General features: G+C 34.8%; 1 protein-coding gene across 2 annotated transcripts; it reads left to right on the forward strand.

Moving 5' to 3' along the window:
• On the forward strand, positions 1-3,870 carry LOC132282465 (transcription factor KUA1-like). Of its 2 annotated transcripts, none has more exons than XM_059784154.1 (3): positions 1-601; positions 2,194-2,405; positions 3,032-3,870. In XM_059784154.1, exons 1-3 carry the CDS (start codon positions 316-318, stop codon positions 3,533-3,535), a joined length of 1,002 nt encoding a protein of 333 aa, XP_059640137.1. In that variant the 5' UTR covers positions 1-315; the 3' UTR covers positions 3,536-3,870. The 2 variants fall into 2 exon arrangements, with proteins under 2 accessions (XP_059640137.1, XP_059640138.1); XM_059784155.1 differs by having other exon boundaries at positions 2-601; positions 2,197-2,405.
• Positions 3,871-15,889: the final 12,019 nt, after the last annotated feature.

Here is a 15,889-nt window from a genome sequence, read left to right on the forward strand (position 1 = left end):
TGATCCACGACACATGTTGTTGTGTTGACTCCCACCTCACTTTCTCTCTCTAATTCATTTTCTCCCTCTATATCTATATCTCTCTCCTCCACACATCTACATTTCTCTCCCTAGACTAGAGAGAGAAAAAAAAAGAAACAATTCAATCGAAAACCGACCAGCCGACTAAAAAACCCTAGAATTCTTGAACTCCACCTCCAATTAACCAAACCCTAACCTAATTTTTCTTTCTCGGATCATGTAAATTTCGTTCTCTGTATTAGGTTTTGATTCTCAGTTCTGCTTGGTTCGGTTTCTAGACCCGAGAAAGCGATCATGACGCGACGTTGCTCGCATTGCAGTCACAATGGCCACAATTCTCGGACCTGTCCGAATCGAGGAGTCAAGCTATTTGGGGTCCGATTGACCGATGGTTTGATCCGGAAGAGTGCCAGTATGGGTAACTTGACCCACTACACCGGATCTGGTAGCAATACCCCTCAGAACGGCGTCGGCGGCGGCAATCACGACTCTCCGGCGGACACTCCCGATCACGCCGCCGATGGTTATGCGTCGGAGGATTTTGTTACCGGGTCGTCGTCCAGCCGGGAAAGAAAGAAAGGTTCGACTCTTCTAGTTCACACATATGCATTTATGAATTTATGTCTTTGTTTATTTGGATACTTAGTAGATCCGTAATACTTTATTTCTGTTGGTGATTTTTGTAATGAATCAATTTTGGAATAGAAGCAGACAAATTCCTGCTCTGAAATTGATCTTCATTTGGTTCTTCTTTTACTCTAATTTTATGTGAACACACTCTGTTTGGTTGGTGAGAAATTGGAAAACAAAAGAGACTACAATTTTGGGTTTTGTAATTTAATTCTTTTAGTTTCTAGAAAAATGAAGATATCAACACAATTGAATATCAGGCTGACTTGAGTGGAGGGTTATGATTTCCAGTTCGGAATAGTAAAAATGATATGGAAATGTAATTATTTTTTTTTCCTACACCTTTACTCAGCAGATAGGTACCTTTTTGTTCTGCTTTTTTGGAAGGTACCAGTCTTAAGAGAAGAAAAATGGGTTTCCAAAGAGAGCTAGCTCTTGATGGATTGTGAGGACCGTGTGTGACCCTATAAGATAGGTAGGTACTTACCAATATTACGTGTGTACATTTCACGATCTATCATTGGAGTTAAAGAGAAATAAATTTTCTTAGTTATTTTGCTAATATTTGAACTTGGAATTTTATTCCTTTGGTTTGACATGATTTATGTTGCATTTTTCAGTGTAAAATAGTCAAAGACTAAAGTTAGTGCTGGTCACTTTTCTTCCTCTCAGGGGACCTGCATTTTTTTTATCCCCCTCTTTTGGGTCAATAAACAGTTATTGGCACTAAAATGCTAAGTGGTAGTCTTTCTTTTTCTTCTTCCTTTTGGTATTTTGGTAAGTAAGAGATACTGAATACACCCACAATGGCCCTTATGCAGACTTCATCCATCTACCTTCTAGATAAGAAGTAGAGTAGATACCACTAGAGTTAGGCTTTTGGTAAAGTGGTAGTCTTTCATGTATGGTATTGGGTTATATTTTTAATAGTTGATTAAAGTTTCACTTTTACAATATATTATGGTTTGATTAAGATGAGACCTGTGTTACTATTGAGGTTAATTGGTGGGGCAGAGCAAACTAGGTTTTAAGCATATGATGATGGGATCATTCCTGCATTTGGGCTATGGAGTCATGAAGTTTTTTTTAATCTGTAACTATAGAGATTGCTGGCAATTTTTGTTGTGGAGGCTATGAATAAAGGATTTGTGTTAGCGAACTTCCAATTCTTTTGTGGACTTGATTCTTTTGAGGCTAATTCTTATTTGGATAATGATTAAAATAGACATATTTTTGTTAGTATGCTTTAGTAAATTATGTGGGTTTGAGAATGGAAGATATTGGCTATTTTACAGTGTCTAGGTGTTTGAATGTATTGGTTTTGGCCGGAATGCGATACACATTCAAACTTCTTCATTGTCTTCAATGTTCTAGTTTTACCATTATATCAATGTTAATTGCGTTGTCCTTCTTTGTTTTAGGTAAATTATGTGTTATCTGCTTTGTTATGTGGATTAGGTTATTCTTGGTCAGCCACTTGGTGCATATTGTTTTTGTGACACATATATCTTATCTCCTATTCTGCACATGACTATATTTTAGCAGGTGTTCCGTGGACCGAAGAGGAACACAGGATGTTCTTACTTGGCTTGCAAAAGCTTGGCAAAGGTGATTGGCGAGGAATAGCACGTAATTATGTGATGACAAGAACCCCCACTCAGGTGGCCAGTCATGCCCAGAAATATTTTATCAGGCAAAGCAATGTTTCTAGGAGAAAGAGACGGTCCAGCCTGTTTGACATTGTAGCAGATGAAGTGAGTACTTCTATGTATATGCAGAACTGCATGATACAGGCATTTAATTATATATACATATATATTTGATATCAATGCGCATATCTCTAAAACGAGGATTATTTATGGGTATGGATAACTTTGTCAAGTGAGTTGTTGCTACTTGTTTTTGGCGAGATAAAATTATTATGGACTTTTCCAATCTCTATCCACATTACCATAAAGAACATTTATGGCACATGACGTGACGATTGTGAGGCAATTGACCCATCTCTCCATGATTGCCTCCCTGGGTGTGAAGAACCAACTTTATTGAACATTTTTGGTTTATTATCTATAGACTCCAATTTAAATAATAATCACTCGTTCCTTTATTTTTCTTAGACTTGCCTCAATACCTTCTGCTTCCTCTGGCTCAAATGTGCAATATGTGCACATGAATATATGCCTTTTCTGTTTTTAGCCATTAAGTTACAATGACGATGTTTCCTTCCGCTTGGATATGTTAATATATCTCTGTTTAACTTTGCGTTTCACTTTTATTGCAAATTTGTTATTTTAAAGTAATTATTAACTTATTATTTCTTTTTGTGTTTTTCTTTGTACTTGCTGCTTATGTATCATTGCTGTATCTTATATGTTTGTAGTCAGTCGACACCCCAATGGCATCACAAGATTTCTTTGCCAACCCTCAACAAGGTGAGACACAAAGCAACGACATGTTGTCTGCTCCTCCTGCTTTGGATGAAGAATGTGAATCAATGGATTCAGCCAACTCAAATGATGGTGAACCTGTCCTTCCAAAGCCAGATAGCTCGCAATTGCATTACCCAGTTGTATTTCCTGCTTATGTTCCTCCATTCTTCCCATATTCTTTTCCATTTTGGCCGGGGTACAGTACAGAGCCAGCTAAAACAGAGACTCATGAAGTGCTTAAGCCAACAGCAGTACATTCAAAGAGCCCAATCAATGTTGATGAGCTGGTTGGCATGTCGAAACTAACCTTGGGGGAATCACTTGGCGATGCAGGATCGTCCAATCTCTCGCTGAAATTGCTTGAAGGCTCCACTCGGCAGTCAGCTTTCCATGCTAATCCTGCCTCTGGAAGTTCAGGCATGAACTCGGGCAGCAACGCGATCCATGCAGTCTAGAAGTTAAAGAGAGTACTACATCAAATTGTAGGTTAGCTCAGATTTTGGTGGGCGCTGGACAAATTTATGTTAATACAAGACGCAATAATGTGCAGTCTGGTCTCAGTTATAGGTTTTTTTGGTTGAATCAGCTTAATATGTTTGGTTCTTAGGAATCCTCAGCTTAATGCCAGTTCTTGTAGACTCTGGCAACTTCTGTCAGAAATTATTTGAACCTTTTAAAAATTTGAGTTAATTTATTATGTATTTTTTTTTTTAATTATTAAGAATCATGCTCTGTTGTGCTGTTATAATTTCTAAATCAGAAGTTATGAAATTCAACATAAGATTTCTTAGTTTTTGTGCTTGGGAGCGGTTCTTCTATTACTTACTTGCAAAATGAGTTAGTTTGTTTAATTGTCAGTAGGAAATAAAAACCACTTTATTGTTTTGAGTTGTCAGCCGAAAAGGTAGAACCATCCCAAATTCAATACAAATTGTAGAAAGCTATGCTCCTGTAAATTAGCAAATTCAGGTGGAAAAGGTGAAAAAAGGGTCATTATTTTTTTTGCCTGTTTTTCTTGGTGCATGTTGGTCACAGATAGAAGAGAAATTGAGAAATGAGAGCTGCTCTGTTTAGCGCTCTGTTTGGTTAAACTTTTATTTTCTGTTTAATTTGTTTTGAAACTTTTTGAAAACAACTGTTGTCTTGTGGCAAAGATTAGTTGGACTTTTTGGATGTCAAGCTTTGTGACTACATCCATCATTTGAGAGACTTGAGACATGATCCATTCATTTCACTTTACTGAACAGCTTAATATTTCAATTCTTTCCGTTCTCAACATTTTCCCCCTCCAATTCTAAATTATTTTTCTAACACTGCTCATATATAAATTGGTTATATAATATATTGGTTAAGAACAATCTTTGGTGGTGAGTGACCTTAACTCATTTCTTTTTTTTTTTTACTTATCCCCCTAATACATTTAAGAATACATAATATGTCACCCAAATGTTTGCACCAACAGAGGTATGAACTCCCACCCAGAACACACTACAAAGTACAATTCACCTAAAATTACAGCCCATTGCTAACACGTACAGGCAATATATCATCGGAATTGTCTCTCCGATTCATCGAGTTCCACAGCGTTTGAAGCCGGGGACGCAGCAACCCACCTGGTATGAATAAGATGTACAACAAATATATGACTGGGGATATGTAAGGCGGGAAAAGAATTGATGCTAGAGATACCACCGCAAGCCATCCAAACACCATCATGCTGCAGTGGATAGTCCGAGTATAGTAAGTTGGAGAGAGATAGGTGGATGGAAATCTCATGTCAGCATCATTTGCCCAACAATACACGAGCAGACTCGTAACTGCAACGAACATGGTTTTGGGGTGTGTTTCGAATGGAGAAAAGCCCTTCCCTAGATACATCAATTGGAGAAAGTTGAGGAGCAAGGGGATGATGAAGGCGAAAGTTGTGTGCTGCTGGGAGGTGGCCGCCGGTGCACGGTGTTGTTGAGAGAAGTAGCAGCTTGTCGTGGCGATGAATGCAACATTGAACTGTTCCGGGTAGCTTCTCCGATGTTGCCGGTGGAAATAAAAGTGTGTTCTTGCAGTGTCGGCCATCGGAGTATGATCAGAAATCTGAAGAAGATAGATGAAGTTGAGTTATAACAAAATAAAAGTCTAGATCAAGAAAGAGTGGGGGAGAGAATATTGCATTACCAGAGGTTTTGGAAGAAGGTGTTTGTTTGGTTCAGTGTTTGCATTTGTAGCGTTGGTCTTTTATAGTGCAATTGACTATATAAAGAAATTTCCAAGCAAACAAAAGCTTCCGGAATGCTTAGTCATCTATTTGAGGCCATTTGTAATTGGGCATAAAGGTTCAGAGGGTTTTAAAGGTTCAGGGCTTGTTGTCTGAACTCTAAAGTGGCCGGGCTTGACGTTGACATTAATGTGTCCATGTCAACGTTTTTCCGGGAGAGAAGAGTTGGTAGTAGACTAGTAGTGTGGTGGAGAGGTATGTTGCTTGCTATATACAGTATAAGAATACAAGCACTCAAGGAATGCCACGTCGGCAAGAGCCTTGCGCGCCGTAAGCCTCTATTGCCTTAATTAATCTCCGTTACAAAGATACACTATCACAATTCTCTCCCACGCGCTTTCTACACTCCCCCACCTATATAAATTGTGTTTGGAAAGAGGAGGAAAGGATGTAGTATGCTTCCATTGATTAGTAGAGTAGGAAGGGATTCTTGAAATTACTTAGACTTTCAAATTATAACTAAAAAAAAAATCTATATATATATATATATATATATATATATATATATATATATATATATAAATCATTAACCCGTATAGGGCGCTCTAACAGTTAGGCTCAACACCACTATCATTCAAAAATAAATAAAATTTTCTATAAATATATTTGTCTCACATAATTCACATTCTTACATCTATTCACCCTTCAAGGACTAATTAGTAATTTTCATTTTTTTTAGTTGGTACTCACACACACATGTCTCTACTGAGACTCGAACCATTAACCTCTTTTGAGAAATAGGGGCTTGGTACTGTTAGGCCACTGGCTTGTTGATCAGCAGTGTTTGGTAAATAAAAAACAAGCTTCTAAGCATAGAGGTTTAATAAATAAATTATTAAAAAAAGTGTATTTTGAAAAAGTTGGAAATGGGATCGTGGTATCTAATATTTTTTTTTTGTACAATATAACCATCCTTTATTTTCATAATTAGAAAGCTATTCACGATAAGAGAAAAAAAAAATGTATATATATATATATATAAATAAATAAATAAATAAACTATCAAAATAATAACATACAAGTAAATAAAAAGTGTTTAGTTGGGACTCTGTCATCGTATAACACCTACCTTACCTATTATATATATATATATATATATATATATATATATTGAATATTTAAAAATAAGTATTGCAATATTATGAGGACTATTATTGCTAGCCTGATTTCATATTTGAATATTTATAATCCAATTTTCTATTTTTTACATTTATAACGCAATTTTACATTTAGCTTATAAGATTCTAAATTATAAACATTTTGTAAATTACATTTATCTAAAAAAATTTAGTTTGGATTTTTCAAAGATATTCGTAGTATCTGAAGATTTTGTATTTATTTATTTGTTAAGAATTCCCTATAAAAGTGTATAAGAGCATTTTTCGAACAACTGATTTAAGAGATTATTGTATAGGTAATTCAGTAAAATTAGTAATAAAAGTGTTTTAAGCAATAATGTTACCAAACAAATTTAACACTACTTTAAGTATAAAAAATATTTTATATAATGTATCACCAAATACCTAACATGTTTTACTAAAAGCACACTTATAGTTTTTTGACCGCTCTACTTAATTTTGTTAGGTGTAACAGGTGGGCGCTTACCCATTTACCCAAAAGCTCGAACTGTGGGACAAAATGACCCTTATTACATTCTTCCCCACCCAAACTCGCAACGCCCTCGTTGCGGTTGGGCTACCCTGCCTACCCGGGTGGACTCACCTGGGGCTACCCTGCCTACCCGGGTGGACTCACCTGGACGCCTTCCGGGCCGGGCGCTTGGCGTGGCACCGGATCAAAGATTGGGTTTGACTCTGATACCAACTGTAACAGGTGGGCGCTTACCCATTTACCCAAAAGCTCAAACTGTTAGGTAAGGCTACATACCCACCCATTTATACCCAATCTCTTTCCCATCCGATTCCGATGTGGGACAAAATAACCCTTGTTACACTAGGTCATAAGCTTGTTGATTCATACCTATACATTTGTGGGGTGGGTGTTGATCCCTTTTTTCCGGAAGTTTACAGAAATGATACCGCGTATATTGGTTCTTGTTGAGGTTGGGGGGCGTTTCGGGAAGATTATTACAAAACTTTGGGGGTTTACTTTTCTTTGACTAGCTCTAATAGAATCATGTGACCATCTCACGCTTCATGGAATAGGATGAACCTACGAAGAACCTTCAACGCTCCCGTTGAAAGAAAAAAAAGAAAAACCAAAAACCTTCAATATCTTATCCCTGGAATATATATATATGGTCCCACAGTTGTATGCTGTGACTTGGAAAGGCCTCATAGATTCACTCCTTCAACTTTATATATATATATATATATATATATATATATATATAATATAGAGAGAGAGAGAGACTGCTCTAAGAAAATTGATTGTGATTTGCTCAAACATTACTGTATTATATTAATTAAAAAGTTGAAATAAAAAAAAAAATTAAAATAATGGTAGATCTAATATTTTGAAATTTAATTTTAGTGAGTTAAGCAGATTTCATCTTTAATTTTAGGAGAGGAATTCTAAGATTAACCATTCAATTGCGGGTTCTTAGAACCCAAAAAGGTTAAACAAATTTGTTTTGCAAAATTAATGAACTAATGACCAACAATCATCTCAAGTACTCCCTAAACCTTTTTTTTTTTCTTTTTCAAATGATATGTATCCTCACACAAACTCAAACACTCCCAAAAATTAATCACTATGAGGTTTGAACCCTCACATTCCATTTGCGAAGTTTAATGGTCTACTGATAAAATACTTCCTAATTAAGTTGCATTGTGAAATTGAATCAACTCATTTATTTGCAATTTTCATTCTTATGGAATTTAAGGTAATGATGATATATAAAAAATAAACTTAAAAACAGAAAAGAAAAAAAATTGTTGCACAAAATGCTACTTTTTTTTTTCCAACTGACTTAGAGGAGTGTCCCACTCTTTTAATGAATCTTAATCCCTTCTCAATTAGCATCAAAGTTCAAAATAAATTTTTTACTTTACTCATTTAAAGACTCGAATTCTCACCATCTATTTTGAAAGGTAGAAAAAATATTACTGAACCAAAAGGCCCTTAATTTATTTTTATTTATTTATTTATTTTTTATGCACATTATATTTCAATCATTGCCGACTATTATTATTTTTTCATTCCGAAGTAAAATGAGGGAAATGACATTTATCACTTTATTTTGTTTCCCTCGGTATTAAGGTGTCATACTACACATAAAACTTGCTATGCCTCGTTGTATAAAATCCTACAATTTATTGCATCAATATAAAAATGCCACATTTTTCTCATACATACTTAAAAAATATATATTATCATTATCTGGTTTAGTGGGTTGACACTAGCTTGAATCGGTGTTATTTGTGGGAGTTCGAGTTTGAGAGTTGTCGCTTTTGTGAAACACTAATGGCTATAAGGGCATCTCCAATGGACTCTCCGAATTCGGGCTCTCTGAATTTGCCGCATCAGTATTTTCTCATAGCTACGTCAACATTTTCCATAGCCACGTCAGCGTTTTAGAATCTACAAATTTTAGCTATCGGATGTACTGCAATGGTGCATTTTCGCTCTTCAAAAATATTAATATTTTAATAATTTTAAAATTTAAAATATATATATATTTTTTAACTTTTTCCTAACGGCTATATTTGAACTAAACAATGAAAGGTTTCTAATATTATTTGAAATAAACAATGAAAGGTTTTTTTTTTTTTTTTTAAACAAAATAAAAAAAATAAATATGTATATAATTATTTTTAAATAAAAAAAAGATTTCAAAAAATAGGTTTTGTGCCAATATAGCCGTTAAGGCACTGTTTGGGTCAACCAAACAGTGCCTAAAATGGTTATATGTTAGTAGGAATATTTTGAAAAACAAATTTTTTTTTTTTAGAAAAACACTTTTATCTATTTTTTTTTTAAACTTTTTTTTGCCCAAAAAAGCCTTCAAGGCACTATTTGTGTCAGCCAAACAGTGCCTTAACGGCTTTTTGGTTCAATTATTTTGAAGGGAAAAAAAGAAAAAAAAAAAAAAGAAAAAAAAAAGAGAGAACAAAATCAGCCAAAAAACTGATATTTTCTTTTTTTTTTTCAGCCACACATGCCTTACCAAATAGTGTTTTGGGCTAAAATACTGTTTGGGCCAGAATTAAAAAAGAAAAAGAAAACTGATACGGGTCCGCATGTCAGGTCCGCAAATCGCCAACCCAATCTTGGTATTTGGCGACTTGGATCAAGAGCCTCAAAATGGGGCCCACTTTTTGAAGAGTCCATTGGAGCAGCCCACTCTTCAAATTTGGCCAAAAATCGCCGGAATCTACCCCATTGGACCTGCTCTAATGGGACTAAATTTGAATACTGTCTCTTACAAAGAAAAGGCAATTCTATACCAAAAGGCCCAGAAAAGACACCCCAACCAACCCAAACCATGAGTTATGTCAAGAGTCCTGCTGATTGGGCCAAATTCGGCCCACCTTTTGTATATCTATCAGGGTCAGATTCGTCCCATAAATAATCAGAGTGTGTTTTTGCCACATTGCAGTTTATGGGCCGAATTAGAAAGTTTTTTTGTCATGTTACATTGCAGTTTGTCGCCCATCTAACATCAACACAAGTAGAGAGGACAAACATCGTCAAAAACTTCAACCCAACCCAACAGATGATAAAAACTGGACCCCATCTGGTCAGGAACATTGCAGTTTCTTGCAATTTGCTTACGAAATTGGCTGTTAGAATGTGTTTTTGTCATGTTACAGGACCATCCTATTATGTCCCCATTCTCTTGCTCGCATATATAGACTCCAAATAATATATATATATATATATATATATATATATATAAACACTAGCAGTGACCACATGCTGAAATGGATTTCTTGATCAAGATTGAAGGAATAAGAAAATTAATAACTAATATCATGGCTAAAAGAACTTACAAAATCTTTTTAGGGGAAAGAAAAACCTGAAATAGGGAGAGCTAGTGGGATTAAACTTTTGTTTTTTGGGGTCACATAAGTATTCATACACACTTTATTTACATTAGATTCGAATTCTTTGATGACAAAGATGTTAGACCATTGAGTTAGAGGCCCTCTTATACACTATAAGAAAGGTTTGATACAACAAGAGGAATCACTTATGTGTATAAAGACCTCACAACATGTAAACGTAAAATAGATGAGGTGAAATAGGGGATAAAAATTGTCCGTGAGTTAAAATCACCCATACAATAAAGATGAAGAAGCTAGCAATATATAGATTTTCCTATGAACATTACTTTTTATGGTGTGCTATTTAGATGAGTTGGGATAAAACTTAGGTTGAAAATTTTGAGACATCTAGCTCAACATTGGTTACAAATTGAAAACAATAGTTTTATGAGTGGAAACTTCTAATAAATGAATAAATATAGGTAGGATTCCAAAAAATAAAAAAATAAAAAAAATAATCAAGTCCTCTTCTTGTCAATTTATTTAAAAATCTAAATTCAACCCTAGATTTGCCTTGACCCCTCCCCAGTTTACTTTTGCACCAAATCATGAACGGGATTATTGTAATCGGTGGGTATTATTTATTTATTTAAAAATTAAAATAGTTGGGTAGTGTTGTATGTCCATTCAATTATATGTAATTACTCTTCCATTCGAATTTGATGTGGGATAAATCTCCTCTTGTAACATTCTTTTCCATCCGAACTTACAACGCCCTTGTTGCGATCGGGCCACCCTATCTACCTTGATAGCTTGCTGAATGCCTTCCGAGCCGGGCACTTTGTGTGACACTAGATCAAAGGATTGGTTTTTTTGGGTTGAATCAGCTTAATATGTTTGGTTCTTAGGAATCCTCAGCTTAATGCCGTTCTTGTAGACTCTGGCAACTTCTGTCAGAAATTATTTGAACCTTTTAAAAATTTGTGTTAATTTATTATGTATATATTTTTTTAATTATTAAGAATCATGCTCCATTGTGATGTTATAATTTTTAAATCAGAAGTTATCAAATTCAACAGAAGATTTCTTATTTTTTGTGCTTGGGAGCGGTTGTTCTATTACTTACTTACAAAATGAGTAGTTTGTTTAATTGTCAGGAAGAAATAAAAACCACTTTTTTTTTTGAGTTGTCAGCAGAAAAGCTAGAACCATAAAAAATTCAATACAACTAGTAGAAAGCCTATGCTCCTGTAAATTAGCAAATTCATGTGGAAAAGGTGAAAGAAAGGGTCATTATTTTTTTCCCTGTTTTTCTTGGTGCATGTTGGTCACAGATGGAAGAGAAATTGAGAAATGAGAGCTGCTCTGTTTAGCGCTCTGTTTGGTTAAACTTTTATTTTCTGTTTAATTTGTTTTGAAACTTTTTTAAAACAACTGTTGTCTTGTGGCAAAGATTAGTTGGACTTTTTGGATATCAAGCTTTGTGACTACATCCATCATTTGAGAGACTTGAGACATGATCCATTCATTTCACTTTACTGAACAGCTTAATATTTCAATTCTTTCCCTTCTCAACATTTTCCCCCTCCAATTCTAAATTATTTTTCTAACACTGCTCATATATAAATTGATTATATAATATATTGGTTAAGAACAATCTTTGGTGGTGAGTGACCTTAACTCATTTCTTTTTTTTTTTTAACTTATCCCCCTAATACATTTAAGAATACATAATATGTCACCCAAATGTATGCACCAACAGAGGTACAAACTCCCACCCAGAACACATTACAAAGTACAATTCACCTAAAATTACAGCCCATTGCTAACACGTACAGGCAATATATCATCGGAATTGTCTCTCCGATTCATCAAGTTCCACAGCGTTTGAAGCCGGGGACGCAGCAACCCACCTGGTATGAATAAGATGTACAACAAATATATGATTGGGGTTATGTAAGGCGGGAAAAGAATTGATGCTAGAGATACCACCGCAAGCCATCCAAACACCGTCATGCTGCAGTGGATAGCCCGAGTGTAGTAAGTTGGAGAGAGATAGGTGGATGGAAATCTCATCTCAGCATCATTTGCCCAACAATACATGAGCAGACTCGTAACTGCAACGAACATGGTTTTGGGGTGTGTTTCGAATGGAGAGAAGCCCTTCCCTAGATACATCAATTGGAGAAAGTTGAGGAGCACGGGGATGATGAAGGCGAAAGTTGTGTGCTGCTGGGAGGTGGCCGCCGGTGCACGGTGTTGTTGAGAGAAGAAGTAGCTTGTCGTGGTGATGAATGCAACATTGAACTGTTCCGGGTAGCTTCTCCATTGCCGGTGGAAATAAAAGTTTGTTCTTGCAGTGTCGGCCATCGGAGTACGATCAGAAATCTGAAGAAGATAGATGAAGTTGAGTTAGTTATAACAAAATAATAATCTAGATCAAGAAAGAGGGGGAGAGAATATTGCATTACCAGTGGCTTTGAATGAAGGTTTGTTTGGTTCAGTGTTCATTTGGAACATTGGTCTTTTTATATATAGGTGGAATTGAGTGTGTAAAGAAATTTCCAAGCAAACAAAAGCTTCCAAAACTTGGTCGTCTATTTGAGTTGTTTGAGCCCATTTGTAATTGGGCGCAAAGGTTCAAAGGGTTTTAAAGGTTTGTTGTCTAAACTCTAAAGTGGCGGGGCTTGACGTTGACATTAATGTGTCCATGTGTTTTTTGGGGTCATTGTGGGACAGAAGATGTGAGACAAACTTAAATTACTAGATTGAGTCTAACATCAATGTTCTAACTTCCAACACTCACTTTTGTTTTTATTTCTGAAAACTATTGGAACAGCTTATAAATCATTACTAAACACAGAGCAATACAATCTACTGTTCCACCCAGCAATTATCGAGAATATCAATCGAGCTTTTACTGTTATACTATGCGTGTATGTATTTGTATGCATCTATATACGTATGTATATACATTATTATATATATACATTTGTGGGGTGGGTCAGGGTGTTGTTCCTCTTTTTTCAACCTGGGTTTCCTGGAAGTTTGCAGAAATGATACCGCGTATATTGGTGCTTGTTGAGGTTGGGGGGGCGTTTCGTGAAGATTTTTACAAAACTTTGGGGGTTTACCTTTGTTTGACTAGCTATAATAGAATCATGTGACCATCTCGCGCTTCATGGACTAGGATGAACCTATGAACCTTAAACGCTTACGTTAGGAAAAAAAAAAAAAACCAAAAACCTTCAATATCTTATACCTGGAATATATATATGTATATATATATATATATATATATGGTCCCACAGTTGTATGTTGTGACTTGGAAAGGCCTCATAGATCTGACATTTTGAAATTTAATTTCAGTGAGTTGAGCAGATTTCATCTTTAATTTTAGTAGAGGAGTTCTAAGATTAACCATTCAACTGCAGGTTCTTAGAACCCAAAAAAAGTTAAAAGAAAAAAAATATACTAATTTGTTTTGCAAAATTGATACTAATGACCAACAATCAACTCAAGTACTCCCTGAACCTTTTTTTTTTTTTTTTAAAAAATGATAAATACCCTTACACAAACTCAAACATTCCCAAAAATAACCACTATGAGGTTTGAACGATCACATTCCATTTGGGGAGTTCAATAGTTTACTGAAAAATACTTACTAATTAAGTTGCATTGTGAATTTGAATCAACTCATTTACTTGCAATTTTCATTCTTATGGAATTTAAGGTCATGATGATAAATACAAATATTTACTTCCAAAAAAAAAAAATGTTGCACAAAATGCTACTTTTTTTTTAAAAAATTCTTTTTCTACTGAATTAGAGGAGTGTCCCACTCTTTGGGTGGATCTTAATCCCTTCTCAATTAGCATCAAAGCTCAAAAGAAGTTTTTTTTTTTTTTTTTTTTTTTTTGTCCTTGAGGATTTAATCTCAATATAAAAATGCCACATTTTTGCTCATTCATACTTAAAATATATATATATTTGTCATTATATGGTTTAGTGGGTTAACGCTAACTTGAATTGGTGGAATTTATTTGTGCGAGTTCGAGTTTCAAAGTTGCTGCTTTGTGAAACACTTAGAGCCAGTCCAATGGTGTAAGTTTTGGAAACGTTGGAGTATCCAATTGGGGGGCCCAAAATTTTGGATCGCCAAAAACGGCGACCCAGTTAGCGATTGCGAGTTCATTTGGTTTTTTTTTTTGTAAATTTTTTTTTGTTAACATTTGTGGCTCAAAACCCATACTCAATTTAAGGGCGTGTTTGGCTGTGAAAAAAAATTCAAAAATTAGTTTTTTTGCATTTTTTTTCCTCAACATAATTGAACCAAATAGCCATTAAGGCAATGTTTGGCTATTGTATTGTATTGTTTTAATTTTTATAATCCATAGTAAATAGTGCATTGTTTAAATTTTGTGTATGATATATTAGGAAAAAGTTAAAAAAAAAAAAATTATTAACAATTTTAAAAATATTAATATTTTTTGAGAGTAAAAAATGTACTATTAGAGTACATGAAGTTTCCAAAACAGTAACGTGATTCTCGAAAATACTGACATAGATTTTAAAAAAAATACTATAACAAATCTTGAGAGCCAAAGACTATTGGAGTTGCTCTAATGGCTTAGATACGTCTTGAGTCAACTCTCACCAAGACCCAACTGTAATGGGACCAAATTTGAATAATGTCCCGAAAAGGCATTTCTATACCAAAAGGGCCAGAAAAGACACCCCAACCAACCCAAACCATGAGTTGTGTCAAGAGTCCTGCTGATTGGGCCAAATTCGGCCTACATTTTTTATATCTATGAGGGCCAGATTCGGCTCATAAATAATTAGAGTTTGTTTTTGTCACGTCACATTGCAGTTTATGGGCCGAATTAGAATGTGTTTTTGAAATGTTACAACTCACATGGCCGTTATCGACCCATCTAACATCAACACAAGTAGAGACAAAAATCGTCAAATACTTTGACCCAACAAGAGATGATAAAAGTGGACCCCCTCTGGTCAGGAACACTGCAGTTTCTTGCAATTTGGTTACGAAATTTTTTGTTTGAATGTGTTTTTGTCATGTTACATAACCATCCTATCATGTCCTCATTCTGTTGCACACATATATAGACTACAAATAATATATATAAACACTAGTACTAGCAGTGAACCCATGCTGAAATGGATTTCTTAATAAAGATTGAAGGAATAAGATAATTAATAACAAATATTATGGGCAAAAGAACTTATAAAATATTTTTGGGAGAAACAAAACCTGGAATAGGGAGGAGAGCTAGGGGGATTAAATTTTTTTTTTTTTTTTATCACGTTAGTATTTACACACTTTATTTACATTGGACTTGATCAAATTCTTTGATAATGAAAGAAGGGATCGGTCACGTGTGTAAAGATCTCAAAACATATAAACGTAAAATAATTGAGAGTGATCGAGATAAGAGATGTAAATTGCAACGAGTTAAAATCATAAAATTTAAATTGAAAATTTTGAGACGCCTAGCTCAACATTTGTTACGAATTGAAAACAATAGTTTTATGAGTGGAAACTTCTAATAAATGAATAAATATAG

Source organism: Cornus florida, unplaced genomic scaffold (assembly GCF_030987335.1).
Source record: "Cornus florida cultivar Cherokee Brave unplaced genomic scaffold, ASM3098733v1 CherokeeBrave_3.0.0_Hap2_Chr11, whole genome shotgun sequence".
Lineage (NCBI taxonomy): Eukaryota > Viridiplantae > Streptophyta > Magnoliopsida > Cornales > Cornaceae > Cornus > Cornus florida.